Source organism: Mauremys reevesii, linkage group 22, assembly GCF_016161935.1.
Source record: "Mauremys reevesii isolate NIE-2019 linkage group 22, ASM1616193v1, whole genome shotgun sequence".
Taxonomy (NCBI): Eukaryota; Metazoa; Chordata; order Testudines; family Geoemydidae; genus Mauremys; species Mauremys reevesii.
The window spans coordinates 2,887,741-2,914,119 of record NC_052644.1 but is presented as its reverse complement, the minus strand read 5'-3'; the positions used below and the strand labels follow the sequence as shown (position 1 = coordinate 2,914,119).

General features: G+C 65.7%; 2 protein-coding genes across 2 annotated transcripts in view; one reads left to right on the top strand and one right to left on the bottom strand.

Annotated features, from left to right (window-relative positions):
* Positions 1 to 732: 732 nt before the first annotated feature.
* Positions 733 to 5,778, bottom strand: EIF3K (eukaryotic translation initiation factor 3 subunit K). The gene is made up of 8 exons (XM_039510713.1): positions 5,621 to 5,778; positions 4,488 to 4,586; positions 3,712 to 3,832; positions 2,933 to 3,007; positions 2,354 to 2,420; positions 1,916 to 1,993; positions 1,075 to 1,200; positions 733 to 884 (listed from the first exon to the last, which is right to left on the bottom strand). Exons 1-8 carry the CDS (start codon positions 5,677 to 5,679, stop codon positions 853 to 855), a joined length of 657 nt encoding a protein of 218 aa, XP_039366647.1. The 5' UTR covers positions 5,680 to 5,778; the 3' UTR covers positions 733 to 852.
* Positions 5,779 to 7,245: 1,467 nt separating this feature from the next.
* MAP4K1 (mitogen-activated protein kinase kinase kinase kinase 1) overlaps positions 7,246 to 26,379 on the top strand; it is a 34,289-nt gene continuing 15,155 nt past the window's right edge. The window contains 10 exon segments of the mRNA XM_039510884.1: positions 7,246 to 7,443; positions 17,299 to 17,356; positions 19,360 to 19,450; positions 20,186 to 20,250; positions 21,666 to 21,721; positions 21,938 to 21,985; positions 23,709 to 23,751; positions 23,968 to 24,040; positions 25,129 to 25,260; positions 26,030 to 26,092. Of these exon segments, the coding sequence (XP_039366818.1) occupies positions 7,336 to 7,443; positions 17,299 to 17,356; positions 19,360 to 19,450; positions 20,186 to 20,250; positions 21,666 to 21,721; positions 21,938 to 21,985; positions 23,709 to 23,751; positions 23,968 to 24,040; positions 25,129 to 25,260; positions 26,030 to 26,092 (737 nt within the window). The 5' untranslated portion in view covers positions 7,246 to 7,335.

Sequence of the window (26,379 nt, the reverse complement as noted above, 5' to 3'; positions counted from 1 at the left end):
GGTGGGAGCAGCACCAGACCCTGCCTCTACTTTACCCCTCACTGGAAATGGCCCTGTCTGCGTCCTTCCACAGGCTGTTCAACATGAACCCCCCGCTGACGGCGTGAGCCTTGCCCGAGGAGGGGAGCGGGACTGCTGGGTTCTCTCCCCAGCTGCACAGCCTTTGGGAAGCCCCTGACACCCCCCCACCCATTCCCTCTCGCTTGCAGCATAGGGCTTCTCCCAGAGAACTGGAGCGAACGAGCATCGCTATTAGGTGTGTCCCACAGCGCCTCAGGCTGCAGACGAGTGCATCCCTGCCTGAAGACGGACAGGGGCACCCCCTGTAGCCCAGTGCTGGCTGTAGGAAGCTACCAACCTTCACTTCCCACCCCCACGTTCAGTTCTCCCCTCCTGAGTGCCATTGGGCAGTGAGGGGCAGCTGCTGTGTCCACCTCACCACCCCTGCCATGAATGGCCCCTTGTGTTCACACGGGGACAAAGGCCCGAACAGGCCTCAGACTGAGCTCTGCTCTCAGTGGGGTCCCTCCCAGGAAAAGGGTAGAGCACGTGGGGCAGAGACAAGAGCTGGGCAGAGGCCTTTTCTCAGCCCCAAAGTGGCCTCCCTTGCTCCCTGCCCTCCTACCCCACTGCTTGGAGCCACCTGGCCGACAATCCCCCCACCCATTCCTCGCGCCAATCAGCCGCCCCAGGTCACAGGCTGCACGGAGAAGAACGGAGACGGGCCAGAGGCAGAGTCGACAACGCGCTTTTATTGACCAAGGTTGCGCTGGTGTTAGAAAGGGAACCGAACACCAGAACCCCTGAGCAAGTTCTCGTGGAGCCGCGAGGAGGGCAGGGATGGAGACCCCATCACTGGGAGGAAGCCATGATGCTGGAGACACCTGCGGACAGAGGAAGGATGGAAATAAACCCCCGCTCAATGGATCCATTCCCCCCGCCCACTGATTAACAGCCACTGCCAGATCCCACGTGCAGTCCTGACTCCAGCAAGGTCCCCAATGGGGCCAGTGAGAGCCGGGTGATCCCAGCGAGGGGCCTGACGCAGAGCCCAGGCGGGCGCCCAGCACTCACTGTCAAAGTCGATCTTCTCCACTATGTTCTTGGGTTTGATGCTCTCCTCCTGGTTGCAGATGAAGATCTTGCCCGACTCCGTTTCTGTCCAGCCGTATTTGCTCATCCAGACCTTCAGCTGGTTGTCTGCAGAGAGAGGGGCCAGGAGGCTGAGCAGACGGAGCCTTCGCCCCCCGGTTAGCGCCGGATGGGATCGCGTCTAAGACAGGACCGTCGGGGCAAGCAGTGGCTGCTAGAGCCTGCAGGCCAGGCCAGTCTCAGCTTGGGTGACACAGGAACCCAGCCCCAGGCAGGCTGGGGCGCTGCTCCAACTCTGATCCTCTAGCCCCACACATCTGCAGCAGGACTGCCGCCTGCTACCTTGGCTCGTCCTCAACCTGCCAGCAGAGATCCCGGGGCTGGCTGGCGGGAGCCCCCGGCTCCTATCCAAGCCCAGTCAGGCACCCTGCCCCATGCATGATACGAGGGAAGAGATCCCCAGCCGAGGGGACACGGGAAGGGATTCTGGTCTTTGCTACAGCACAGCTGAGCTCAGTCCTGGGTTTAACTGCACTGAGCTGGGCCCACTCGTCTGTCACTCAGCATTCCCACAGCTTCTCCTCTCAACACAGGAGCTTCCAGGTCAGTTACCCTCCCCTCTCCACCCGAGGGACTGTCTGCTCCTGGCCTGCGGTGGCACAGCCCTGATCTGTACATGGGGTAATACTGTGGGGCAGGAGGAGCCCTGTGAGTAATGCTCGTCATTGCGGAGCTGGTTCAGAGCAGGGACGGGAGACCTGCCAAGGAAACAGCGAGCGCAGATGGCGCCCATGAGCGGCACTGGAGGACTGAAGGGCTTTACCTGAGAGGTCACCCAGCACCTCAGCAAGCAGCCACCGGTCGATGTGCTGGTACGTGATCCCCACCACGTGGCAGATGACTATGTGAAGACAAGAGACAGATGTTGCTATTCCCACATGACCCGACGCCCCTCCTCACCCCAGCATGGCTGGGGCTGACCCTGACCCACCTGCTGGATAGAGTGAGGTTTCAGCCCCAGGTGGATCAAGCCGCATTAGAAGGCAATGAGAGACGGCGAGTGAACAAGCCCTGGTTCAGCACCCGGCTCCCATAGGGACAACATAGGAACATCCAGCCCCAAACTCCACGGCCCCGGCTTGCCAGCCGATGCGCCGGCCACCAGAAGGGATTTGGTGACCGGCCCCTGATCCCCACCAGGAAGGGGACACTGCAATCGGGGCACACTGGGGCAGAGAGTGACATTATTAGCCAGACTTACACTTCCTAACGGAGTCTTCAAACCCCGTGATCCCATCCAGAAGCTCCATGTTCTCATCCAGGGCTTGCTGCAGAGGAAGGACTCGGCGTTAGCATGGGACAGTCACCGGCCAGGGAGCTGCAGGAACTACAGGGCGCAGCAAGGGCCACGGGGGACAAGGCAAAGGGCCGACTAGTTCAGTGGCCAGTGACGAATGCTGCAGAGAAAGGAGTCTGCCTCCCTTTCTATTCTGGGTTGTTCTAAAGGTGGCCAGTGGACACCCAGGTGGTTAATTCCCTCCTGAGCCCATCCAGCGATCAGTCTACACCATGATGTAGAAGCCCTTGGATGTGTCCCCTAGGGAGCCCAGCTGCAAACCTTTGCTTCGTTAAAGGCACGTGCACTAATGGTTAGAGCAGCGACAGGCACCAGGATCTGGGAGGGATAATGCCAAGTGGTTAGAGCAGGGCAGGGTGGGAGCCAGGACTCCTGGGTTTTATCCCCAGCTCTGCACAGACTCTGAGCTCCAGTCATTTGCTGGAGGCGCGAGTCATTCAGGCTGGTGAAGCCCAATAAGATCTCGGGGGAGGGGACACTCACCCAGAAGGCCTGGAAGTGGCAGGTCTCCAGTAGCTCTCCCAGGTAGAGGATCTGCCTGATTGGCCTCTCCTCTTGCTGAGGTGCAGGCGGTCAAGGGAAACATGCATGGGGGAGGGGAAGGAAGCTGAGCCAGCAGGGCTAGAGCACACGAGCAAGTCGCTCCTGTCCCTGACGCTCGTTACTGCTCAGCCCTGGGAACGAGGCCGGGGGATGGAGTGCAGCAGCCCAGGGCCTCCACGAAGAGCAGCCATTTCCCTCTCCGTGCCCTGCTGTCAGGAAGACGCTTAAAGCTCCCTGTGGTCAGGCCCAGCTGGGAGGGAAGGAGACGACAAGTGGTAACCTGCTCCTTGGCACAAGAAAGCCAGCTCCCACCGGGGACGCAACAGAACGACACACAGGCAGAGTGGCCGGCTCAGGGGACTGGGAGACGAGGCTCCTCCCCCTCTAGGGCGCTGGTTCTGATCCAAGTCAGTACCGAGCGTCCTCAGTCCACCACCGTTCATTGGCTTGTCTTGAAGGAGCTCCCTGTTCACATCCCCTAAAGCCACCACCACCACTCGCTCCTTGTCACCCTCAGAAGCCAAGCGACGGTGGATCATGAACTTATTTCCCACTGCTGGGGGGGGTCCTCTCGAGGCCAGAGCAAGGGTGTGCACCCCATCCTTGCCTGTGCCACCCCAATCTGCGGGGAGAGCCCTTCCGAGACCAGGGCAGGTGGACAGGCTGCTGGGTGTGACGGGGTCATGCCAGGAGGCGGCCGAGTGCCCCAGGAAGGATACATGAGCCTGGTCGATCATACACTTGCAGAGAGTGAAGTCTGTGTGCGGCAGGTTGGTCAGGGCTTTGAGCAGGATCTGAGCCGTGACGGTAGTTTGGAAGAAAGCAGGATTGAACTGGTACCTGAGGACGGAGAGAGAAGAGGTCAGCAGCCCTGGGGTGCCCATCAAACCCAGGTTTATCATCCCGCAGACATCGGGAAATGCTGCACATCAGTTGTAGAGCCTAAGGCTGTGATCATCTGCCCCCCGTATAGCCCAGAGCACAGGACTGTCCTAAGTCAATTCCTCCCTGGCCTAAAGAATCTTTTACAAAAGCAGCCAGTCCCAATTTCAAAATTGCCGGCAACGGAGAGGCCGCGACGGCCCGTGGTTAGCTGTTCCAATTGCTAATTACCCTCCCTGTGAAAAGTGTCCATTTCCAGTCTGAACCTGGTGAGCTTCAACTCGCAGCCCTTGGTGGTGGCTAGTCAACTGCCCAGCTCTGAATAACTCCCCTGAGCTTTAACCACGTCTCTGACCAGCTAGTGATGGGGCTGGCTCCATGGGGCTCGTAGCCACATAAGGACTAGGTTAATGATCACAGCAACTCTGCGCTGCCCCAGAGATGGGCACTTGCATAGGGGCATCTCCCTGTAACTGGTGGGGCCCAGCCTTAGCCAGGAACCCTCAAAACACACCCACGTCACCAGCCCAGCTCTGCATGATGGTGCACAGGTCTTGTCCCCTGGCATGATGCCGAGATGATGGGTGCCCCCTCCACCCCCCCCGCCACTCACAGCTTGAGCACGGCCAGGTTGGCCTCCAGGTCGTAAGCGTTCTCCTTGGCCTGCGTCTCCACATAGCGCTCCAGTGTGGCCAGGTTCTCGGGGTTGTACCTGAAATGCAGGTTGGTGAGACACTCAGCAAAGCCCATGGGGGGTCCAGTGTTCAACAGGTCCCCTGCTACCCCCAGCTTGCCATCCGCACGAGAGCCTCTCCCCCACACCAGATCCCCACCTCCAGCCATTTCCTTCAGCCACCGCCCCGTCCATCAAGCCCTGCTTCCCCTCCACCCCCATAAGGCCCCCGGCTCCTGCCTACCCAGCCACTAGTGCCCAGGCCCTTCCTCTGCCCATACTAGACACCCCTCCAGACAATGCCTCCACCCCAGCCCCTCAACCTCAAAACCCAGCCCCAGCCCTCTCCTCTGCCCCCATCCCAGGCACCTGCCCCGAGAGCACCCAACCTGTATCAGGCCCTCCCACCCAGCCCCCACTATCCCCATCCCCCAGCCCCAGTCCTCTCCTTTGCCCCCATCCCAGGTACATGCCTTGAGATCACCCAAACTGTATCAGGCTCCACCCACACTGCCTGCCAGCCCCCCTCATCCCCCCTCACCACCAGTCAGCCCCCACACTATCCCCATCCCCCCCACCCAGCCCCAGCCCTCTCCTCTGCCCCCATCCCAGGCACCTGCCCCGAGAGCACCCAACCTGTATCAGGCCCTCCCACCCAGCCCCGCACTATCCCCAGCCCCCTCACCTCCCCGCCAGCCCCAGCCCCCATTCCCCACCCAGCCCAAGCCCTTTCCTCTGTTCCCCCAACCCTCCATACCAGGCACCTGCCCTGAGAGCACCGAACCTGTATCGGGCACCCCACCCCGCCAGCCCCACTATCCCCATCCCCTCAACCCCCGCCAGCCCCAGCCCCGCCAGCCCCCACTATCCCCATCCCCTCACCCCCACCAGCCCCCACTATCCCCATCCCCTCCCGCCAGCCCCAGCCCCCATTCCCCCACCCAGCCCAAGCCCTTTCCTCTGTTCCCCAACCCTCCATACCAGGCACCTGTCGCCCAGCCCCCACTATCCCCATCCCCTCACCCCCGCCAGCCCCCACTATCCCCATCCCCTCACCCCCAGCCCCGCGGTACCGGTCGATGCCCTTGAGCAGTTTCCCCACGTTCGCCCGCATCTGCTCGAACAGCGCCATGGCGCGGGGCGGGGCCGGAGGAGGGCGGGGCCAGGCCCACGGGCGGCCGGGACGCCGTCGACTTCCGCTTCCGCCGGCCGCCCTCGCGAGGCATGATGGGAAGGGCGCAGGCGCCGGGAGCGAGAGCCGAGGCGGCGCCCTCGCCCCCCCCGATCCGCCCGCCGGCCCCGCCCCTCCGCGGAGGCTCCGCCCCCATAGCCTAGCCTGGCCCATCCCCCCACTGCGGCCACGCCCACCCCGGGACAAGCCCCGCCCCCATAGCCTACCCTGCCCCATCCCCCACAGTGTGGCCACGCCCACCCCAGGACAAGCCCCCCCATATCCTCCCCTGCCCCCCACGCCACCCCAGGACAAGCCCCCCCATATCCTCCCCTCCCCCATGCTCCCCAGTCCCCACCTGCCACCTCCCCCTGCCACCTCCCTCTCCCCTGGCCCCTCCCCTGCCCCTGCCCCCTCCCCCCCTCCCCTTTGACCCCAGACCTAGGCCTCACCTCTTCTCTCCTTGGCCCCAGCCCCCTCCGGGCCCTTGGGTGACCAGACGTCTCGATTTTATAGGGACAGACCCAATATTTGGGGCTTTGTCTTGTATAGGCTCCTATTACCCCCCAACCCCGTCCCGATTTTTCACACTTGCTGTCTGGTCCCCCTACCTGGCCCCCGGCCTTTCCCTGCGCTGGGCACGGCCAGGTCTGAGGGCCCCAGGTGAGCAGCATGGTGCTGTGGGCAGGGCCCTGGGCTGGGAGCCAGGACACCTGGGTTCTCTCCCAGCTCTGGGAGGAGAGCGAGGCCCAGTGGCTAGAGCAGGGGGAGCTGGGAGCCAGGACACCTGGGTTCTCTCCCGGCTCTGGGAGGAGAGCGAGGCCGAGTGGCTAGAGCAGGGGGAGCTGGGAGCCAGGGACACCTGGGTTCTCTCCCAGCTCTGGGAGGAGAGCAAGGCCGAGTGGCTAGAGCAGGGGGAGCTGGGAGCCAGGACACCTGGGTTCTCTCCCAGCTCTGGGAGGAGAGCGAGGCCGAGTGGCTAGAGCATGGTGGGGCTTTTGGGAATCAAATGAGTTCTACTCCCAGCTCTGCTATTGCTGCTTTAGGCAAGTCACAGCCCCTCCTTGTGCCTCAGTTTCCCCCTCCATAGACCAGGAACAGTGATTCCAGCCCGACTTTGTCAAAGTGCTTGGAGATTTCTGGGGGACTCGTGCAAAGTGTTATTTATTATCACTCCTCTTGGAATAACGAATAATCTCTCTTGACGGACCAGTCGTGTGAGCTGTCAGCGGATCTCAAAGCACTTTCCTGATTTCTTTGCTCACAAATCAACTGGATGGATCCTGGCACTCTCCAAAATCCACCCGTGCTCCTGAGTCGCCAGGAATAGGGTGATTAGTTGCTTTATCTAGGTATCAGTTCCCGCTCTCTGAGCCCCTGTGACTCTGGCCTGCTAAGCAGTGACCCGCCTGGATTGCCTTGTGCTGCGCGGATCTTACATTCTGTCTAGGGGGCCCTCTGGGCTCACACGACGCGCTGACGGTTCAAATCAGGAAATAAAAGCTAGAGAACGTTATCGTTCCCCAGATCACACAGTGCTTCGCTGCGCGCGCGCGCACACCCACAGTCGCCCGGCGCTGAGCACTGCAGCATCGGTCTGCGGGCAAACGCCGAGGTATGGATGTCCAAGAGAGGTTGGCATTGGATATTTCCACCCGAAATCCCCAGGACGACTTCGAGCTGCTGCAGAGAGTTGGCGGAGGGACCTACGGGGAAGTTTATAAGGTAATTTTTAGGACCCGTTGCGATCGCTTTCCTGTAGACCCCGCGCTGCTGTATGTTGTAGGGCTTGGGTCAGCACCTGGTCAATAACACTCTCATCAGGTGCTCTCATGCTGAGTGGCTGCAGCATGCCACTAAATAAGATCAGTAGCATTTTCCAGCCCCTGGCATAATGCTCAGTGTAGGGCTGTGGGGAGAGTCAGGCCCCTTGTGCAGGACCCTGATGGTGATTACTGGGGGTGGGGGGGGGCAGCGTGGTATTTGCAATAGCTTCATTGTGAGCTTCGTGCTCCGGGACCTGGCAGGGCGAAAGCCTTGAGCTCGGGAGGGGGAAGAGCAAAGAAGATTTAGGATCTGCACCTGCTAGAATGAAAGTATCGCCATGACAGTGGGCGATGCGGCCGATAGCACAAGGAGATCAATGCGGTTTTGCACCCAGCTCTGAAGAGCCAAGCCTGTTTTATTTGTTTGTTTGTTCACTTGCTGCAGCTGCTTTTTGCTCTCAGTTATTCTCGGGGGCTGGGAGTTTGAGGCAGGTCTGGGTGAGTTAGTCCACCGACCCCGCTCATGTAGGCTGCTTTGCAAGTCCCAAATCTGCACCCTCGGGGCAGGATGGAGCAAAGATACAGAGGGGTGTGAGATTCTTTTGACGGAAGCATCTTGACAAGGGGAAGGTCATTGGTACCAGTTCTCTCCTTGCTCCCACTGGTGAAAATCCGGAGTGAGTTAATGAGCCAGCTCCCCGGCTGGGGTACACGGGCGGCACCAGAGGCCGTGGCCTGCGTTATACCTTGAGCTGGATTCCCTGCACCTCGCACAGTCATTGACACCAATGCAGAGCGGGTGTGAAAGCTGAGCAGGGGGCAGTTTGCACCCCTCAATCTGCCCGAGGGTTCAGCATGATGGGGCAGGCTCCCAGGGCACAGCCCCGGTGGCAGGGAGGTCAGAACCAGGCCCAGGGGCTGCAAAGTAGAAAACGTGGGTTTGGTTTAAAATTTAACCACATTCGACAGAACAATGGCTGGCGGGGGCGTGATTTTCAAATATGAAAGTAAGCTAAAACGTGGGCACCTCGGGGGTGGGACGTGGCAGCTGTTTCCTACAGGGATCCCTCTCGCACCATTGAAATGCAGCCACCTCTGGGGTGGAACATGGCAGCTGTTTATATATGGGATTGCTCACCCAGTTTAAAAAAAAATGCAGCCACCTCTGCGGAGGGGCATGGCAGCAGCTCATACAGGCATCGCTCACCCAGCACTGAAATGCAGCCACCTCTGGGGTGGAGCAGAGCCGCGGTGTGTACAGGGATTGCTCACCGGTTGCTGGATAGTCACTAAGGCAGCGATGCAGCGTCAGAGCTGCCCTGGGGAAGGCACCTGCCTGGACGATGTGGGGGGATGGGAGCAGAGGGGTGCTGGGCTCGGCTGGAGCAAAGCCGTGGGGCGGGTAAAGATAGGAAGGGGCAGGAGTGGCCTGGGCCCCGACATGAGCCCAGGGGCGCGGTGGGGCGGGTGGGCTGCCAGGCTGCTCTGCGGCAGCGGGGACGGCAGCACCCAGCCCAGCCTAGGGGGTGGGGTGGAGCTGGGGCTCTCGGGTTCAGGGAGGAGAGGGAGCAGTCCTAGCCTAGGAGCTGGAATGGGCCAGGCAGGCGCCGTCACTAGCCCAGGCCAGAGGCGAGCGAGGCCTGGAAGCTGCTCTGAGCAGCGGGCGGGTGGAGGCGGGCGAGCGGGGGCAGCCCCTCCCGTGCGACAGCAGCCCCTCCCGTGCGACAGCAGCCCCATGCAGCCGGAGCAGCCCCAGGATCCTAGCCAGCCCTGGGGCCTGCCCGAGCTCTGCTGCCCCGGCGGGAACAAGCCCTGCTCCCCGCGCGCCCTGCTGCTCGGCTGGGCTGGGGTCTGGCAGAGGGCAGCAGCCGGCCCTGCTCGGGCAGGGGCAAAACAGGGCACCAGGGCAGGGGGAGCCAGTCGGGTGCTCTCAGGGGCCTCGTCTGTGGGGCTGCCTCCTGCTGCTGGCCCCGCATGGCAGGACTCAGCAAACCAGCTCGCCCCGGTAGGCACCGCGTAGGGCTGGGCTGGGGGTGGGGGTTCGGCTCCCCAGAGCCTGGCTATTAGGGCAAAGAGCTCTCCCCATGACAGCTCTGCCAGTGCCCCTCACTCCCGACCCGGAGCCCCCTGATGTCCCAGCCCTGGGCACCCCCCAGCTCTGCCAGCGCCCCTCACTCCCGACCCGCAGCCCCCTGATGTCCCAGCCCTGGGCACCCCCCAGCTCTGCCAGCGCCCCTCACTCCCGACCCGCAGCCCCCTGATGTCCCAGCCCTGGGCTCCCCCAGCTCTGCCAGCGCCCCTCACTCCCGACCCGGAGCCCCCTGATGTCCCAGCCCTGGGCACCCCCCAGCTCTGCCAGTGCCCCTCACTCCCGACCCGCAGCCCCCTGATGTCTCAGCCTCACTCCCGACCCGCAGCCCCCTGATGTCCCAGCCCTGGGCACCCCCCAGCTCTGCCAGTGCCCCTCACTCCCGACCCGCAGCCCCCTGATGTCCCAGCCCTGAGCTCCCCCCAGCTCTGCCAGTGCCCCTCACTCCCGACCCGCAGCCCCCTGATGTCCCAGCCCTGAGCTCCCCCAGCTCTGCCAGCGCCCCTCACTCCTGACCCGCAGCCCCCTGATGTCCCAGCCCTGAGCTCCCCCCAGCTCTGCCAGCGCCCCTCAATCCCGACCTGCAGCCCCCTGATGTCCCAGCCCTGGACACTCCCCAGCTCTGCCAGTGCCCCTCACTCCCGACCCGCAGCCCCCTGCTAGCCCAGCCCCGGGATCCCCTGCCACAGCTCTGCCGGTGCTCTTCAGTTCCCCCCACCCCCCTGTATCCCAGTTTGCATTACTGCACTGAGCCTTCCTGCAGCCACCACGCTTCCCGTGGTGAACTTGCAGGGCCTTGCAGCGTCTGTTTGCAGCTGGGGAACTCCCGGCCACCTTTACTGGCGGTGCGAGCGATCGGCAGCTCAGGGCTGTGCATGGCCCTGGCTCAGACCAGGCCCTTTGGGGGAGCTCTGGGTGCCCGTTCTGCATCCCTGGACCCTATTCCTCCCCAGAGCAGGTCGCAGGTTCCCCCACCTCAGCGCTGGAATGCTCCTCCCACAGGCAGGGTGGGGGATTTCAGCCTCCAGGGCCCAGGCAGCCTCTGCCAGTGGAGGGGGGTGCTCAGTGGTGGGGGCTGGGTTGGTTCCTCGCTGGGATCCACCCAACGCATGGCACAGAGGGGCCTGGCGTGCAGCGAGCTTGCTGGGTCCCGGCGTGCTTGGCCATATCTGTGCCCCCACTGGCCAGCCCCCACCTTGGCCATGGAGACACAACGCCCCCGCCCACCGGTGGGTGCATGAGCAGCGGACCCTGCCTCTGCCCACCTGGACTCCAGGACCTGCTCGGGAGGTGACAGCTGGGGCCAGGCCATGTGGGAACAGGCCCCGGGGTGGGGGGGCTGAGGTGAGGGGTGCTCTGGGCCTTAGACAGCGGCTGTCAGGGGAGGGAGGGGACAGGGCCGGTGCTGAGGGCGTGAGGCTGTTGGGGGGCGGATTGTGGGTGCCTGGGGTCTCTCGGCAGCTAGTGGCAGGATGTCCCCTGCGCCAGTACAGTTTGGGGAGCTCCCACTGAGCCGCTCCTGCCTGGGGTCGCACAAGTCCCCGGGACCCCTGGGCTGCCCCCTTGTCCTGGGGTGCGTCTCGCCCTGTCCCTCCAGGGCGGGCGGCTGGCACCGGTCAGTCGCCCCCGGCAGGAGCGAGGCCCCGACATGGCCGACTCCCGGGTTTGCGATTCAGCCGTGGGCTTTTCCAGCCTCTCTGTGCGGGAGGGCAGGGCCCCCCATGCTGGGCGGGTCAGGGCGTGGCCATGCCCAGATCTCGCCCGCCCGACACTGGCCTCCGGGGATCAGGGCAGCAGCTGCCATCCTGCTCCTGAGGAGTTTCCTGCAGGAAACCCGGCTGCTGGCCAGAGAGCGACGGGGCTGGAGGAGCCCTTCCCCCGCTGGCTGCCCGCCCGCCCGGGGTGTGTGCACAGAGAGAGACACTGCGTGGGCCATGCAGCCGCACAGACATACAGACACACACAGGGACATACAGACACACACACTGCATGGGCCATGCACACACAGACATACAGACACACACACACTGCATGGGCCACGCACACACAGACATACAGACACACACACTCTGCGTGGGCCGTGCATGTGCACAGACATACAGACACACACAGGGACATACAGACACACACACTGCATGGGCCATGCACACACACAGACATACAGACACACACACTGCATGGGCCATGCACACACACAGACATACAGACACACACACACACTGCATGGGCCGTGCATGTGCACAGACATACAGACACACACACTGCGTGGGCCATGCAGCCGCACAGACATACAGACACACACAGGGACATACAGACACACACACTGCATGGGCCATGCACACACAGACATACAGACACACACACACTGCGTGGGCCGTGCATGTGCACAGACATACAGACACACACAGGGACATACAGACACACACACTGCATGGGCCACGCACACACACAGACATACAGACACACACACACACTGCATGGGCCGTGCATGTGCACAGACATACAGACACACACACACACACACACACACACACACACAGCATGGGCCGTCCACAGACACACAGACACACACACACACACACACACACACACACACACACACACACACACTGCATGGGCCGTCCACAGACACACAGACACACACACACACACACACATTGCATGGGCCATGCACGTGCACAGACATACAGACACACACACACAGGGACACATGCTGCATGGCCCCTACACACCCACACCCACACCCCGACTGGATGGACCATGGACATGGACATACAGACACACGGACACAGACACACTGCGTGGGCCGTGCACACACCCATAGACATACAGACACACAGATGCACACACTATGGGACATACGCACACACTCTGCATGGGCCAGGTGCACACACACACACGGGCCCAGAGCCCTTCCCCCACAGACCACCCAGCTGGGTGGCTGCGCATACACACACAGCCAGACAGGCGAAGTGTTTCCCCTGCGGGTTGTCTAGACACAGCCACAGACACACAATCCGGCAGAGAGAGGCGCACATGGGAGCCAGCAGACAGACAGACTCACAGGTCAGGAGAGACGTGAGTTCACCCCCAACACCCACCCCCTCTCCCACCCACTGACGCGCTCGTTTCCACACCTCCCTTCACACCTTAGCTCGCACTCTCCCTGCCCTGTTCACACCCACACGGGGCTGAGGATTCAGTCCCTGGTGGGGGAGGAGGAAAGGGGGGGAGGAAGGTTGGCCCAGTTCTCAGGAGACCCAGGTTCAGTTCCCTGCTCTGCCACAGGCGTCTTGTGTGACCTTGGGCGAGTCACTTAGCTGCTCCGTGCCTCAGTTTCCCCCATCTGCCCTGTGGGGATAGCAGCCCTGCCTCATGGGGGCTCATGAGGATCAGCGCTCAGCACACCCAGGGCACACCTGCTCGCTGCAAGCGGGCCCACGTCGACTGAGGCCCAGCCACTGAGCAGCAGCGTTGGGGTGGGGTGGGGAGAGCTCTCCCAGCCCGAACCGGAGAGGGGATGCGCCTAGACCGGGAAGAGGGTGACAGACGGGCGTAGGCCGGGGCTGTGCTGCTCACTTCTGCAGGCACAACTCTGCCCGTCACGGGTGGGAAGAAGCCGCTAATGCCCCTAATGCAGTGACATTATCGATATTATTAATTAACTCTGTTTAGAGCATATTCCCCTACGGGAGCAGCTGTGGTGGGTGAGGGAGAGCTGCGTCCGCACTGGGGCCGCTGGGCCGGGCCGGGGTCCGGCCTTGTCCCGACCTGGCGAGGGTCGTGCAGCGCTGGACGGGAAGCGCTGCCCCGTTACGCCGGGAGAGCTGCGTCCGCACTGGGGGCGCTGGGCCGGGCCGGGCTCCGGCCTTGTCCCGACCTGGCGAGGGTCGTGCAGCGCCGGACGGGAAGCGCTGCCCCGTTACGCCGGGAGAGCTGCGTCCGCACTGGCCTGGCCGGGGTCTGGCCTTGTCCCGACCTGGCGAGGGTCGTGCAGCTCTGGACGGGAAGCGCTGCCCCGTTACGCCGGGAGAGCTGCGTCCGCGCTGGCCTGGCCGGGGTCCGGCCTTGTCCCGACCTGGCGAGGGTCGTGTAGCGCCGGACGGGAAGCGCTGCCCCGTTACGCCGGGAGAGCTGCGTCCGCACTGGGGGCGCTGGGCCGGGCCGGGCTCCGGCCTTGTCCCGACCTGGCGAGGGTCGTGCAGCGCCGGACGGGAAGCGCTGCCCCGTTACGCCGGGAGAGCTGCGTCCGCACTGGGGGCGCTGGGCCGGGCCGGGGTCCGGCCTTGTCCCGACCTGGCGAGGGTCGTGTAGCGCCGGACGGGAAGCGCTGCCCCGTTACGCCGGGAGAGCTGCGTCCGCACTGGCCTGGCCGGGGTCCGGCCTTGTCCCGACCTGGCGAAGCGCTGCCGCCGCGCTGGCCTGGCCGGGTCGGCCTTGTCCCGACCTGGCGAGGGTCGTGCAGCGCCGGACGGGAAGCGCTGCCCCGTTACGCTGGGAGAGCTGCGTCCGCACTGGGGGCGCTGGGCCAGGCTGGGGTCCGGCCTTGTCCCGACCTGGCGAGGGTCGTGTAGCGCCGGACGGGAAGCGCTGCCCCGTTACGCTGGGAGAGCTGCGTCCGCACTGGGGGCGCTGGGCCAGGCTGGGGTCCGGCCTTGTCCCGACCTGGCGAGGGTCGTGTAGCTCTGGATGGGAAGCGCTGCCCCGTTCCGCCGGGAGAGCTGCGTCCGCGCTGGGGGCGCTTTGCTGGTGGGGTATGAATGCCAGGGTGGCTGGACGGATACTGCACTGCTAGGGTAGCCCCGGCCCCTTATGCTGCCACAGGGGTGGGCAGGGGGGTTCATGCCATGCGGCTCTCTAGTGTAGACAGGGCCCAGGTGCTGCGAGGCTGGGACCGCGTCTGCTGGGAGTGTGCGGTGCCAGGCCCCTGCTCCAAGGAGCTCCCCACCTGGGCCCCAGCTGGCTGGGCCTCTGCCTCTGTGTCGGTCGGGCGAGGAGCCGGGCGCTGGCGTGTGGGCGTCCCCCGGAAGGAAGGGCAGCTTGGCACCCAGGGGACTGTCCCACTGACGCATTCCCCTGCCGAGGGGGATGCCCTGTCGGAGCGGCCAAGAGGACTCGAGAGCCACCGGCCTCGTTCTGCCCGTGGGCCTGAGGCCGGGCCGGCTGCCGAGCTGCGCTGGCTTCGAACCGCCGCCTCGCGGGGACGGGCTCCGTGGCCGATCCCCGAGTAGGGCCCCCCCGGGCCCCCGTTCTCCTCCCCACCTCGTCAACGGCGCCGTAAAAATAAAAAGCAGAAGTGGCGAGTTGTTTGCTCTGAGTGAGGAGAGGTGGCAGCCCCCTCCCGGGGGTGGTGGGGGGGAGGGGTAGTACAGTCAGGATTGGGCCCAGCCGCGAGTTTCCCTGCTTCTGGTGAGCTCTGCCGGCCGGCGTGGGGCACGGCGTCCCCAGAACTACCCCGTGTGCCGGCAGCACTGGGGGGCTCACGCCCAGCCCTCCTGGGCTCCAGGCCCATGGATGGGGGGCTGCGTGTGCATGGGGAGCTCACACTGCTGTGCCCCCCGGCTGAAAGCCCCCGGCCGTTTGCTGCGCTCCGAGGGGCTCGGCTTCGGATCCCGGCTGGCGTTCAAAGCAGAGCCGCTGCGGGGGCTGGGGGGCCGTGAGCAGCTGCCGGAAGGCAGGGGAAGCTGCCTGGCCTGCTAGGGGCTCAGCCACGGGGTGCCCCCCTCCCACGGGCACTGGGAACAGTGGGCGGGGGTGGGGGCATCACGTCAGACCCCTCCCAGGCTGGCGCGACACGGGCAGAATTTGACCGAGTGGCTTGGGACCTAGCGGGGTCTCAGCACCACTACGCTGTGGCCCCCTCCCTGCTCAGAGCGCCCGCTTGTGCTGGTACCCACAGGCACAGGTGGGGCAGGGCAGGGGTGACTCGAGGAGGGGGCATTGGGCAGCCAGGGGAGGGTCTGGCCCAGTGCTTGGCAGCCTCCTGCCGCCTTTGGGCTCAGTGGCACGGCCCCCCAGGCTGCCATGGGGCCCACGACAGGCCCGAGGCTGCAGCTGGGTCTAGGGTTTGCTTGGGCCACTCAGTCCCTTGTAGGGAGGCTGCCAGACTAGGTCCCATCTCCTACGGGAGGAGGAGGATTCTGTCCTTCTGCTGCCGCTTTCCATCCCTGTTGTACTGCTGGGGAAACTGAGGCACGGACCAGGGCTGCACAGCATATCAGTGGCAGAGCTGGGAACGGAACCCAGGAGTCCTGACTCCCCTGCCCCCCCTGCTCTAACCACTAGACCCCCACTCCCCTCCCAGAGCCGGGATAGAACCCAGGAGTCCTGACACCCAGCGCCCCCCCTGCTCTAACCACTAGACTCCGCTCCCCTCCCAGAGCCGGGATAGAACCCAGGAGTCCTGCCTCCCAGCCTTCTTCACGAATCACACTATATTCCTGCCCCCAAACCAGGAGTCGAACCCAGGCACCCCGACTCCCTGATCTAACCGCTAGACCCCTCTCCTTCCCGGGAACCCAGGAGTCCTGCCCGTAGTTCCCTCCTAGATTAAATTGGATGCACACGTTCCCTGTGGCTGTTGGGGGGGAAATAGGTGGTTGTATTCGAGAAATAGCTTGTGATTTTCTTACTGACATACCAGAGTCAGTGGAGGGGAAGGACCCCCAGACCGTAAGTACAACCCCCCCCACATGAGCTAGGGGAGGGCATCGGGATAGGCTGTTGCGGTCCCTGGCACCAGCCACTATGGTGTGGATTTATGGGTAGGCGCATCCTACGGCCCCCAGCCCCATGGTGTCAGGGTGCTGCACAAACACCTCCCCCCCACCCCTGGGAGCCAGGGGATGATGATCATCCCCATGTCACAGATGGGGGAAACTGAGGCACACCACAATGATGTGACCTGCCCCAGCTTCTGCGGGGAGTCCGTGGCAGAGCCAGGAATAGAACCTAGATCTCCTAGGTCCCAGCCCAGGGCTTCAGCCACGGAGCCTGCGTTGTTTTGCAAATACCCAAAGGGCAGAGTTAAGGCTGTACATTGTGTATGATGGTAGCACCTAGGAACCTCAGCCGTGGACAAGGACCACATAGCGCTAGGCGCTGTACATTTTTACTGCTATTAGGTGTATTACGGTAGAGTTAAGCTGGTGGGTTATTCTCGGGCAGGCGCTGGTAACTGCTGACTCCATAGTGCCGCTCCTCCAAAAGGATCCCAAAGCGTTTACAGTTACATACCTTATACAGAGCGAGCAGCTCGCCCAGCGCTGGGATGCAGCCGCCTCTGGGGTGGGACACGCGCTGGTTCTACGGGGACCCCTCGCCCAGCGCTGGGATGCAGCCGCCTCTGGGGTGGGACACGCGCTGGTTCTACGGGGACCCCTCGCCCAGCGCTGAGATGCAGCCGCCTCTGGGGTGGGACACGCGCTGGTTCTACGGGGACCCCTCGCCCAGCGCTGGGATGCAGCCGCCTCTGGGGTGGGACACGCGCTGGTTCTACGGGGACCCCTCGCCCAGCGCTGAGATGCAGCCGCCTCTGGGGTGGGACACGCGCTGGTTCTACGGGGACCCCTCGCCCAGCGCTGAGATGCAGCCGCCTCTGGGGTGGGGCGCAGGGGCTGGTTAACGGCCGCACAGCACGACAGTTCAGGACCCTCCGCCGGCCAGGCAGATCCCCGTTGCGATGGGCGTTGTCCCCTTGATCCTTCTCTCCTTGTGTTGCTGCAGGCGAAGAACAAAGGCACCGGCGAGCTGGCTGCCATAAAGATTGTGAAGATGGAGTCAGGTGAGGGAAGGCGGGTTCCCCCGCGGGGGAGGGTCCCCAGCCGACTGCTGCCCGGGCCGGGTGTAACCAGAGATCTGTCTGCGCCCCCCAGGGCCTCGTCTGTCTGCGCCCCCCAGGGCCTCGTCTGTCTGTCTGTCTGACCCCCCTGGGGCCTCATCTGTCTGTCCCCCTAGAACCTCGTCTGTCTGTCTGTGCCCCCCAGGGCCTCGTCTGTCCACCCAGGGCCTCGCCTGTCTGTCTGTCTGACCCCCCTGGAGCCTCATCTGTCTGTCTGTCTGTCCCCCCAGGGCCTCGTCTGTCTGTCCCCCCAGGGCCTCGCCTGTCTGTCTGTCTGTCCCCCTGGAGCCTCGTCTGTCTGTCCCCCCGGAGCCTCGCCCGTCTGTCTGTCTGCCCCGTTGGAGCCTCGTCTGTCTGCCCCCTAGATCCCAGCCTGTCTGGGTCTCTGGTCTCCTGAGCACAGATCCGTTCTCTGGCCCTGAGAGTTCAGTAGCAGCTGAGCTGCCCCCAGGCTGCTCCTGGTGGCGTGGGGCAGGTGTTCTGCCCGCCGTGGGGCTGGGGGCTGGCACAGGGCGGCCTGGCACCCCAAATCCCCCATGGCAGGGAGGGGGGCGAACGCCCCCTGGGCAAGGCCAGGCTCAGGGAGCTGTTGGGGCCAGCACTCACGGCTGCCCCACACCGAGCCCAGCCCCCTGGGTCCCGCCCCATGGGGAGCTCCTGGCAGGCAGCAGCTGCAGCTGGCGGGAAGGGGGCTGCTGGCAGGCAAGTTACCGTAACAGCAGCCAGCAACATCCTTCCCGGCTTCCTCCCCCCGCCCCCCCCCGCGGCTGTCACACTGGCTCCCCGGCGTGGGGCACGAGGGGGCCTGGGCTGGCGCCCGTGCTCCCCGCTGCCTCCTGGGGGGCAACCTGTGCATCTGGGGCGAGCGCCCCCTGCCGCGGGACCTTGGGGGGCTGCAGGGGAGGGGGTTTGCTGGGGATCATGGCGGGGGGGCGGGGGGATCAGGGCATCTCCACCAGCCCAGGCCCGTTAGGCATTGGGGTCAGCACGGACTGGCAGGGAAGCGCCCCCATGCTGAGCCCCCAGCCCCCAGCTCTGTGCCCCCGGAGTCCTCCCGAGCCCCCTCCCCACTGCCCCCAACAAGCCCCTCTGCTCATCCCCCCTGCCGAGCCCCCCCCAGCCCTGTGCACCCCACTGAGCCCCCCGCCGAGCCTCCCGGCACCCTCTGCCGAGCCCCACCCAACGCCCCTGCCCAGCCCCCGCCGAGTCCCCAGCCCGGCACCCCCACTGAGCCCCGCGCCCAGCCGCCCACCCGCTCCCGTGCTGAGCCCCCTGCCCGCTGAGCCCTCCCCTGCCCTGCTCCCCCAGCCCGGCGCCCCTGCCGAGCCTGGCCCGCTCCCCCAGCCAGCGCCCCCCGCCGAGCCCCCGCCCGCTCCCCCAGCCCGCGCCCCTGCCGACCCCTGCCCTGCTCCCCCAGCCCGGCGCCCCTGCTGAGCCCCACCCGCTCCCCCAGCCCGGCGCCCCGCCGAGCCCCTGCCCCGCTCCCCCAGCCCGGCGCCCCTGCCGAGCCCCTGGCCCGCTCCCCCAGCCCAGCGCCCCGCTGAGCCCCACTCCGCTCCCCCAGCCCGGCGCCCCGCCGAGCCCCCTGCCCTGCTCCCCCAGCCCAGCGCCCCTGCTGACCCCGCCCGCTCCCCAGCCCGGCGCCCCTGCCGAGCCCCCTGCCCCGCTTCCCCAGCCCGGCGCCCCTGCCGACCCCGCCCCGCTCCCCCAGCCCGGCGCCCCTGCCGAGCCCCGCCCCGCTCCCCCAGCCCGGCGCCCCTGCCGACCCCGCCCCGCTCCCCCCCAGCCGGCGCCCCTGCCGAGCCCCCGCCCTGCTCCCCCAGCCCGGCGCCCCTGCTGAGCCCCACCCCGCTCCCCCGGCGCCCCTGCTGACCCCGCCCCGCTCCCCCAGCCCGGCGCCCCCTAGTGCCGCACTCCAGGTGCTAACAGCTGCTGTCGCTCCCCAGAGGACGACTGCGCCGCGATCCAGCAGGAGATCCTCATCGTGAAGACCTGCAAGCACCATAATATCGTGGCCTATTACGGGAGCTACATATGGTGAGAGAGCCTGCCCCATCTCTCCCCCTGCCCCCAGCTGCCCCATCTCTCCCCTGCCCCCAGCTGCCCCATCTCTCCCCTGCCCCTGCCCTGCCCCTGCCCCATCTCTCCCCTGCCCCCAGCTGCCCCATCTCTCCCCTGCCCCCAGCTGCCCCATCTCTCCCCTGCCCCCCAGCTGCCCCATCTCTCCCCTGCCCCTGGCTTCCCCTCCCCTCTCCCCCTGCCCCTGGCTTCCCCATCTCTCCCCACTGCCCCCAGCTGCCCCATCTCTCCCCTGCCCCCAGCTGCCCCATCTCTCCCCATCGCCCCTGGCTTCCCCTCCCCATCTCTCCCCTGCCCCTGGCTTCCCATCTCTCCCCACTGCCCCATCCCCATCTCTCCCCACCGCCCCGCCTGCCCCATCTCTCCCCATCACCTCCCCGGTTCCCCTCCCCATCTCTCCCCTGCCCCTGCCTGCCCCATCTCTCCCCACCCCCACAGCTTCCTCCCCATCTCTCCTGGCTCCTCCCCTCACTCCCTCTCCCCATCTGGAGCCCCCCACAGCTTCCCCTCCTTTTCTGCCCTTCCTGCCTCTGGAGTCGCCAGGTGGGTCCTGGGGCAGGTGCGTAGTCCCCACCCCCAGGGCCTGCGTTGGGTTTCGGGAGCCCCTTGGCCCAGGACACGAAGGCCCTGCCCCCGCTGCCCTCCCGCGCCCCAGGCCCTGCCCCATTAACCCTCCGTCTCTGTGCCCGGCAGGTTGAACAAGCTGTGGATCTGCATGGAGTTCTGCGGGGCCGGATCTCTGCAGGACATTTACCACGGTAAGGTGGCACCGGGCGGGACCGGCCAACCGCTCCCCGTGCGCCCCCAGCACAGCGCTGCTGGGAGAACGGGGCATCGAACCCTCATCCCCTGCCCAGCCAGGCCGCAGGAAGCCTCGTGCCTGTCCATAGCCCCGACTGCGGCCTGCCAGCGCCCTGCCGGCTCGAACAGGACAATTACCCCTGTTGCACAGAAGGGGAAACTGAGGCACAGAAATGGGACAGGTCTTACCCAGCTCCCACAGTGAGTCATGGCAGACTTAGGAATAGAACCCAGGAGTCCTGACTCCCAGCCCCCCAGGTCTAACCCATTAGACCCCACTCCCCTCCCAGAGCCGGCCCTGTGCTCTAACCCCTGAACCCTGCCTGTGCTCTCAGGTGAACGGCTGCTCTCAAAGCCTGCGGCTTGTGCTCTGGGCCGTGTGGAAAAGGAAGTGAGCCCCAGCAGCCTCCTGTGCGGGGGTCACCAGCTGCTCCAAAATGCAGAACCAAAAGCAGCTGAGATTGCTGCTGTGCCTGGTGGGAGGGGCAACGCCATGGTCTGGGCAGCGCCCGGCGCGACGGGGCCCCGATCTCGGGCAGGGTCTGTGCAGCGCCCGGCGCGACGGGGCCCTGATCTCGGGTGGGGTCTGGGCAGCGCCCGGCGCGACGGGGCCCTGATCTCGGGGGGGGTCTGGGCAGCGCCGGCGCGACGGGCCCTGATCTCGGTGGGGTCTGGGCAGCGCCGGCGCGACGGGCCCTGGTCTCGGGCAGAGTCTGTGCAGCGCCCGGCGCGCGACGGGCCCTGATCTCAGTCGGGTCTGGGCAGCGCCCGGCGCGTCGGGGCCCTGATCTCTGTCGGGGTCTGTGCAGCGCCCGGCGCGACGGGGCCCTGATCTCAGCCAGGGTCTGGGCAGCGCCCGGCGCGACGGGGCCCCGATCTCGGCCGGGGTCTGTGCAGCGCCCGGCGCGACGGGGCCCTGATCTCGGTTGGGGTCTGTGCAGCGCCCGGCGCGACGGGGCCCTGATCTCAGTCAGGGTCTGGGCGGCGCCCGGCGTGACGGGGCCCTGATCTCGGTCGGGGTCTGGGCAGCGCCCGGCACGACGGGGCCCCGATCTCGGGTGGGGTCTGTGCAGCGCCCGGCCCGACGGGGCCCCGATCTCGGGTGGGGTCTGGGCAGCGCCCGGCACGACGGGGCCCTGATCTCGGTCGGGCTCTGGGCAGCGCCCGGCCCGACGGGGCCCCAATCTCGGGTGGGGTCTGGGTGGCGCCCGGCCCGACGGGGCCCCGATCTCGGCCGGGGTCTGGGCGGCGCCCGGCCCGACGGGGCCCCGATCTCGGGTGGGGTCCGGGCTGCATCCAGTGTGATGATGGGCTTTAGTGGGGCTCTACCATACGACACCTAATAATGAACCACATCCATTTTCCATGACAGTCACCGGCCCCCTGTCAGAGCAGCAAATCGCCTACGTCTGCAGAGAAACGTTGCAGGTGAGTGCGGGAAGCCCCCTCACGCTGGCCTCCAACCTGGGGCAGCTCAGCTCTCCGGGGGGGGCGTCTCAGAGGCCCCCGCTGGGATTTGACCATTAACCCTGGTTTTAAGTTAACCCTCTAACAACGGTGACCGAATGGAGGCTGGGCAGGGGCCAGGCAGGCCGGGCTAAACCCCCTGCAGCTAAACCCCCCCATTCTCCTTTGTGTTTTTAGGGTCTGTCTTATCTTCACACTCTAGGCAAGATCCACAGAGACATCAAGGTGAGGAGGTCAGGCCTGGGGGCCGAGGGGCTGGGGCTGGCTCCCTGTCTCTGGGAGGGGCCGGAGGAGGCCTGGCAGGATGGACTGGGGGGAGGTTGATAGCCGATGCAGGGCTGGGGTAGATCCAGGGCTGGGGTAGATGCAGGGCTGGGTAGATGCAGGGCTGGGTAGATGCAGGGCTGGGGTAGATGCAGGGCTGGGGTAGATGCAGGGCTGGGGTAGATGCAGGGCTGGGTAGATGCAAGGCTGGGGTAGATGCAGTGCCGGGGTAGCCGGCGGCCCCAGGGTACGAGAGAGGCACGGCTGGGCAGTCAGCGCCTTGCACTGGACCGGCGGCTGTTGGCGAGGGAGCCGAGCTTTCGAGGGCGGCAGTGGCGGAGAGAGCAGGCAGGCGGGGAGGGGTCGGCAGACTGTGGCTGGAAGGAGGCTGGTTGGCTGGCGAGGGAGGTAGATGCCAGGGCTGCTGTGGTGAAGTGGCAGAGATGCAGGGGCCAGCTTGGCGATGCCAAGAGATGAGCATCAACGAAGGAGCCGAGCGTGGGCCGGGGCAGCTCCGGGCAGTCGTTTCCTCAGAGATCTAGAGCGTGGCTCGTCCCGCCACCCGGCCTGGCAGTGCCAGACCTCCCATGGGGGAAAATCCACCGGGCAGGGGGGGACCGGGCTGCAGGGACGTGCTCGGCTCAAGCTGGGGGCTGGGGCCTGGGGCTCCCAAACCGAATAAATAGGAAACTGGAGCCCTTCTGGGTTATTCATGGGGACCCCCCCACACACACACAGCAGGGAGGGCTGAGCCCGGAGTGAAACTGATTATAAACAGAACGTGAAATAGACCAGGCAGCTGGCAGACTCCCACGCTGCAGAGACGGGCGCGAAAAAGAGCATCAGCTAGAGACAGGCCCTGGCATCGCTCAAATTCTGTCCCTTCAGCGCCCCCGGGAGCCTGGATTAAAACCAATATATTGATAATGTAGGTCGTAGCGTGTTACCACATGGGGCGTGTGGCTGTAGCATGTTAGCATGTCTCTGGGGCATGTGGCCGTAGCGTGTTACCACATGTCACCGGAGCTGAGGCATGTGGCAATGGCATGTTACTGCACGTCACCGGGGCTGGGACGTGTTGCTGTAGCGTGTTAACGCATGTCTCCGGGCTGAGGCATGTGGCAATAGCATGTTACTGCATGTCACTGGGGCTGGGCCGTGTGGCTGTAGCGTGTTAGCATGTCAACAGGGCCGGGGCATGTGGCAATAGCGTGTTACTGCACATCACTGGGGCTGGGGCGTGTGGCTGTAGCGTGTTAGCATGTCAACAGGGCCGGGGCGTGTGACGATAGCGTGTTACTGCACATCACTGGGACTGGGGCGTGTGGCTGTAGCGTGTTAGCATGTCACCGGGGCTGGGGCATGTGGCGATAGCGTGTTACTGCACATCACTGGGACTGGGGCGTGTGGCTGTAGCGTGTTAGCATGTCAACAGGGCTGAGGCGTGTGGCGATAGCATGTTCCCAGCACTGAGCTGGGGCCGGCTGTGATTTGCCCCACGGGGGGGTTCAGTGACGTGACGGTGGCCGGCCCCCCCCGGAAATCGCAGCCTGGGCGAGTCTGACCGAGTCAGCGCCGAACCCGCCTCCTCCAAGGAGGTTAAAGCATTTCTGCAGCCCCTGGGGACCTTCCCCTGCCCCAGGGCCCCAGGCCCCTTCAGCCTCCTCCGTTCCTCCCCCCACAGGGAGCCAACATCCTCATCAATGACAACGGAGAAGTGAAACTCGGTGAGTGACGGTCGGTCCTAGCGGCTCTGCCCCAGGGAGGGAGGCCTCTGGGGCGTGGCTGTGGGGCAGGTGGGGGGATGCCGGTGGGTTGCGCTGGGTCCCGGGGGTGTCTGGGTGGGGGTGCGCTGCGACAGGCTGAGGGGAGCAGGGGCTGGGGGGGGGCAGTGTCCGACACCCACCTGAGGCCAATCGAAGCTTTTCCTTTCCTCCCCCCAGCGGATTTTGGGATCTCGGCCCAGATCAGCGCCACCTTCGCCCGCAGGATGTCCTTCATCGGCACCCCCTACTGGTACCGGCGGGGCGGGCGTGCGGCTCGGCTCGGCCCCGGCCTGCTTGGGGGGGGAGAGGGGCTCACGGTGCCACCCAGGGGCCGATCTCCGGCCTGCGTGTGTCTGCCACGCCGGAGCGACGGGCGTGGATTGTTGGGGGGGGGCACGGTGTGTCCCAGGCGTGTGTGTCCGTGTGTGTCCCAGGTGTGTGTGTGCAGGGGGGGGCACGGTGTGTGTGCCAGGTGTGTGTGTCCATGTGTGTCCCAGGTGTGTGTGTGGGGGCACGGTGTGTGTGCCAGGTATGTGTGTCCGTGTGTGTCCCAGGTGTGTGGGGGGGGCGGGGCACGGTGTGTGTGCCAGGTATGTGTGTCTGTGTGTGTCTCAGGTGTGTGTGGGGGGCACGGTGTGTCCCAGGTGTGTGTGTCCGTGTGTGTCCCAGGTGTGGGGGGGGGGGCACGGTGTGTGTGCCAGGTGTGTGTATCCTTGTGTGTCCCAGGTGTGTGTGTGGGGGGGCATGGTGTGTGTGTCCCAGGTGTGTGTGCGGGGCCACAGAGTGTATGTCCCAGGTGTGTGTGTTGGGGGGGCCACCGGGCGTGTGTCCCAGGTGTGTGTGGGGGGGCATGGTGGGTCTCCTAGGTGTGTGTGTCTCCCAGGTGTGTGTGTGTGGGGGCACGGTGTGTCTGTCCCAGGTGTGGACGGGTGGGTGGGGCACAGTGTGTGTGTGTGTCCCAGGTGTGTGTGTGTGTGTGTCCCAGGTGTGTGTGGGTGAGTGGGTGGCGTGGTGTGTGTCCCAGGTGTGTGTGTGGGGGGCACGGTGTGTCTGTCCCAGGTGTGGGTGGGTGGGTGGGGCACAGTGTGTGTGTGTCCCAGGTGTGTGTGCGGGGCCACAGGCGTTGTCTGGCGTTGTCCGTGTTCACGCTGGGCCGGTGCGAGATCAGCCGTCAGGGCCGGTTTCGGGGGCGGCTCTGGGCTAAGGGGGAGGACACGATAGAAATGTCCCCCGGCCCCCAGTGCCTCCATCAGGCTCCCCATCCCCAGCCCCCCCCTCGGCCTCGCCCGGGGCAGCCCCCCCCGCCAGCCTGCCCACCTCCCCCCTTCCCCGTGCCAGGATGGCGCCCGAGGTGGCGGCGGTGGAGCTGAAAGGCGGCTACAACGAGCTGTGCGACATCTGGTCCGTGGGCATCACGGCGGTGGAGCTGGCCGAGCTGCAGCCCCCCATGTTCGACGTCCACCCCCTGCGGTGAGTGCCAGGGGGCGGGGCCTGCCACGGGGGAGCCCCGCCCCCGGGACCAGCTCCCAGGGCATCACACCGGGCCTGCGATGGCTGCGGGGCGCAGGGAGGGACTGGCGGGTGGGGGGGCAGAGCGGGGTGGCTGGCCCGGGGCAGGATCAGAGCGGAGGGACCCAGGAGTCCGGGCGGCCGGTTCTCGCCAGGAGCTGGGCTTGCAGAGGGTGAAGCCAGGAGGCTGCCGGAGGGAGCGGGCCGGGCCCCGCCCCGCAGAGCCAGGCGGCCGCGCGGTTTCCCCCTCGCTCTGCACAGAGGCTGGGGGGTGTCTAGGAAGCCCAGAGAAGATCAGAGCGCGATAATCACTCGGTGCCCCACGTGGCACCGTGCCCACAGGCCGCCCTTTCATGCGGCATCTGGATCCTGCCCCCGCCCGCAGGGCCCCAGCTGGGGGGCGCGGGAGCCGAATCCCAGCTAGAAACCAGCCTGGAGTGGAGCTTCTGGGGCGTGGGTGGGGGGAAGGGCGCACCGCGTCCATCTGTCCGTCCCTGATCCCCCTCCCGTTCCTGATCCACCCGGGGCCCCAGCGCCCTGGAACGGGCCCATCTACCCAGCCTCCCAGCTCCAACGCTGGCTGCCTCTCCCGCCCCTCGCAGCCTGCGGCCCCCCCCCTCGCCCTTCCTGACCCGCGAATGGCTGGCCCCCGCCCTGCAGCAGGGAGTCCCGCCGGTTAATGAACCCCACCCCTGGCGCCTGGGTCCGGCACCCCCTTGTGTCCCCGCAGGGTGCTGTTCCTGATGTCCAAGAGCGGCTACCAGCCGCCGAAGCTGAAAGACAAGGCAAAGTGGTGAGTGGCGCTGGTCCCAGGACTGACCCCAGCGGCCGGCGTGGGGGGCACCCCCCGGGGAGGGGCGGGAGCGGATGAGAGCCAGGGAGGGGCGGCCCCCGCCAAGGGTGGGAGCTGCCGGGCCGATCCCGGTTCCAGGGTCCTGGGATCAGGTTCTGCTGGGGCTCGGTGGGTTGCGGGGAAAGCTGGGAGCCAGGACTCCTGGGTTCACGCCTGGCTCTGGGAAGAGCGTGCGGTCTCCTGGTCCGAGTGGGTGTGGTGTGCGAGCCAGGACTCCTGGGTTCTCT

What these genes read in the sequence shown, in the direction of transcription:
- EIF3K (XM_039510713.1), bottom strand. Translation starts at nt 5,679, where the DNA reads ATGGCGCTGTTCGAGCAGATGCGGGCGAACGTGGGGAAACTGCTCAAG. An exon ending in CTGCTCAAGGGCATCGACCG is followed by an intron (nt 4,587 to 5,620) that starts GTACCGCGGGGC and finishes CCTGCATTTCAG; the next exon opens with GTACAACCCCGAGAACCTGG. An exon ending in GCCACTTCCAGGCCTTCTGG is followed by an intron (nt 2,421 to 2,932) that starts GTGAGTGTCCCC and finishes CTTCCTCTGCAG; the next exon opens with CAAGCCCTGGATGAGAACAT.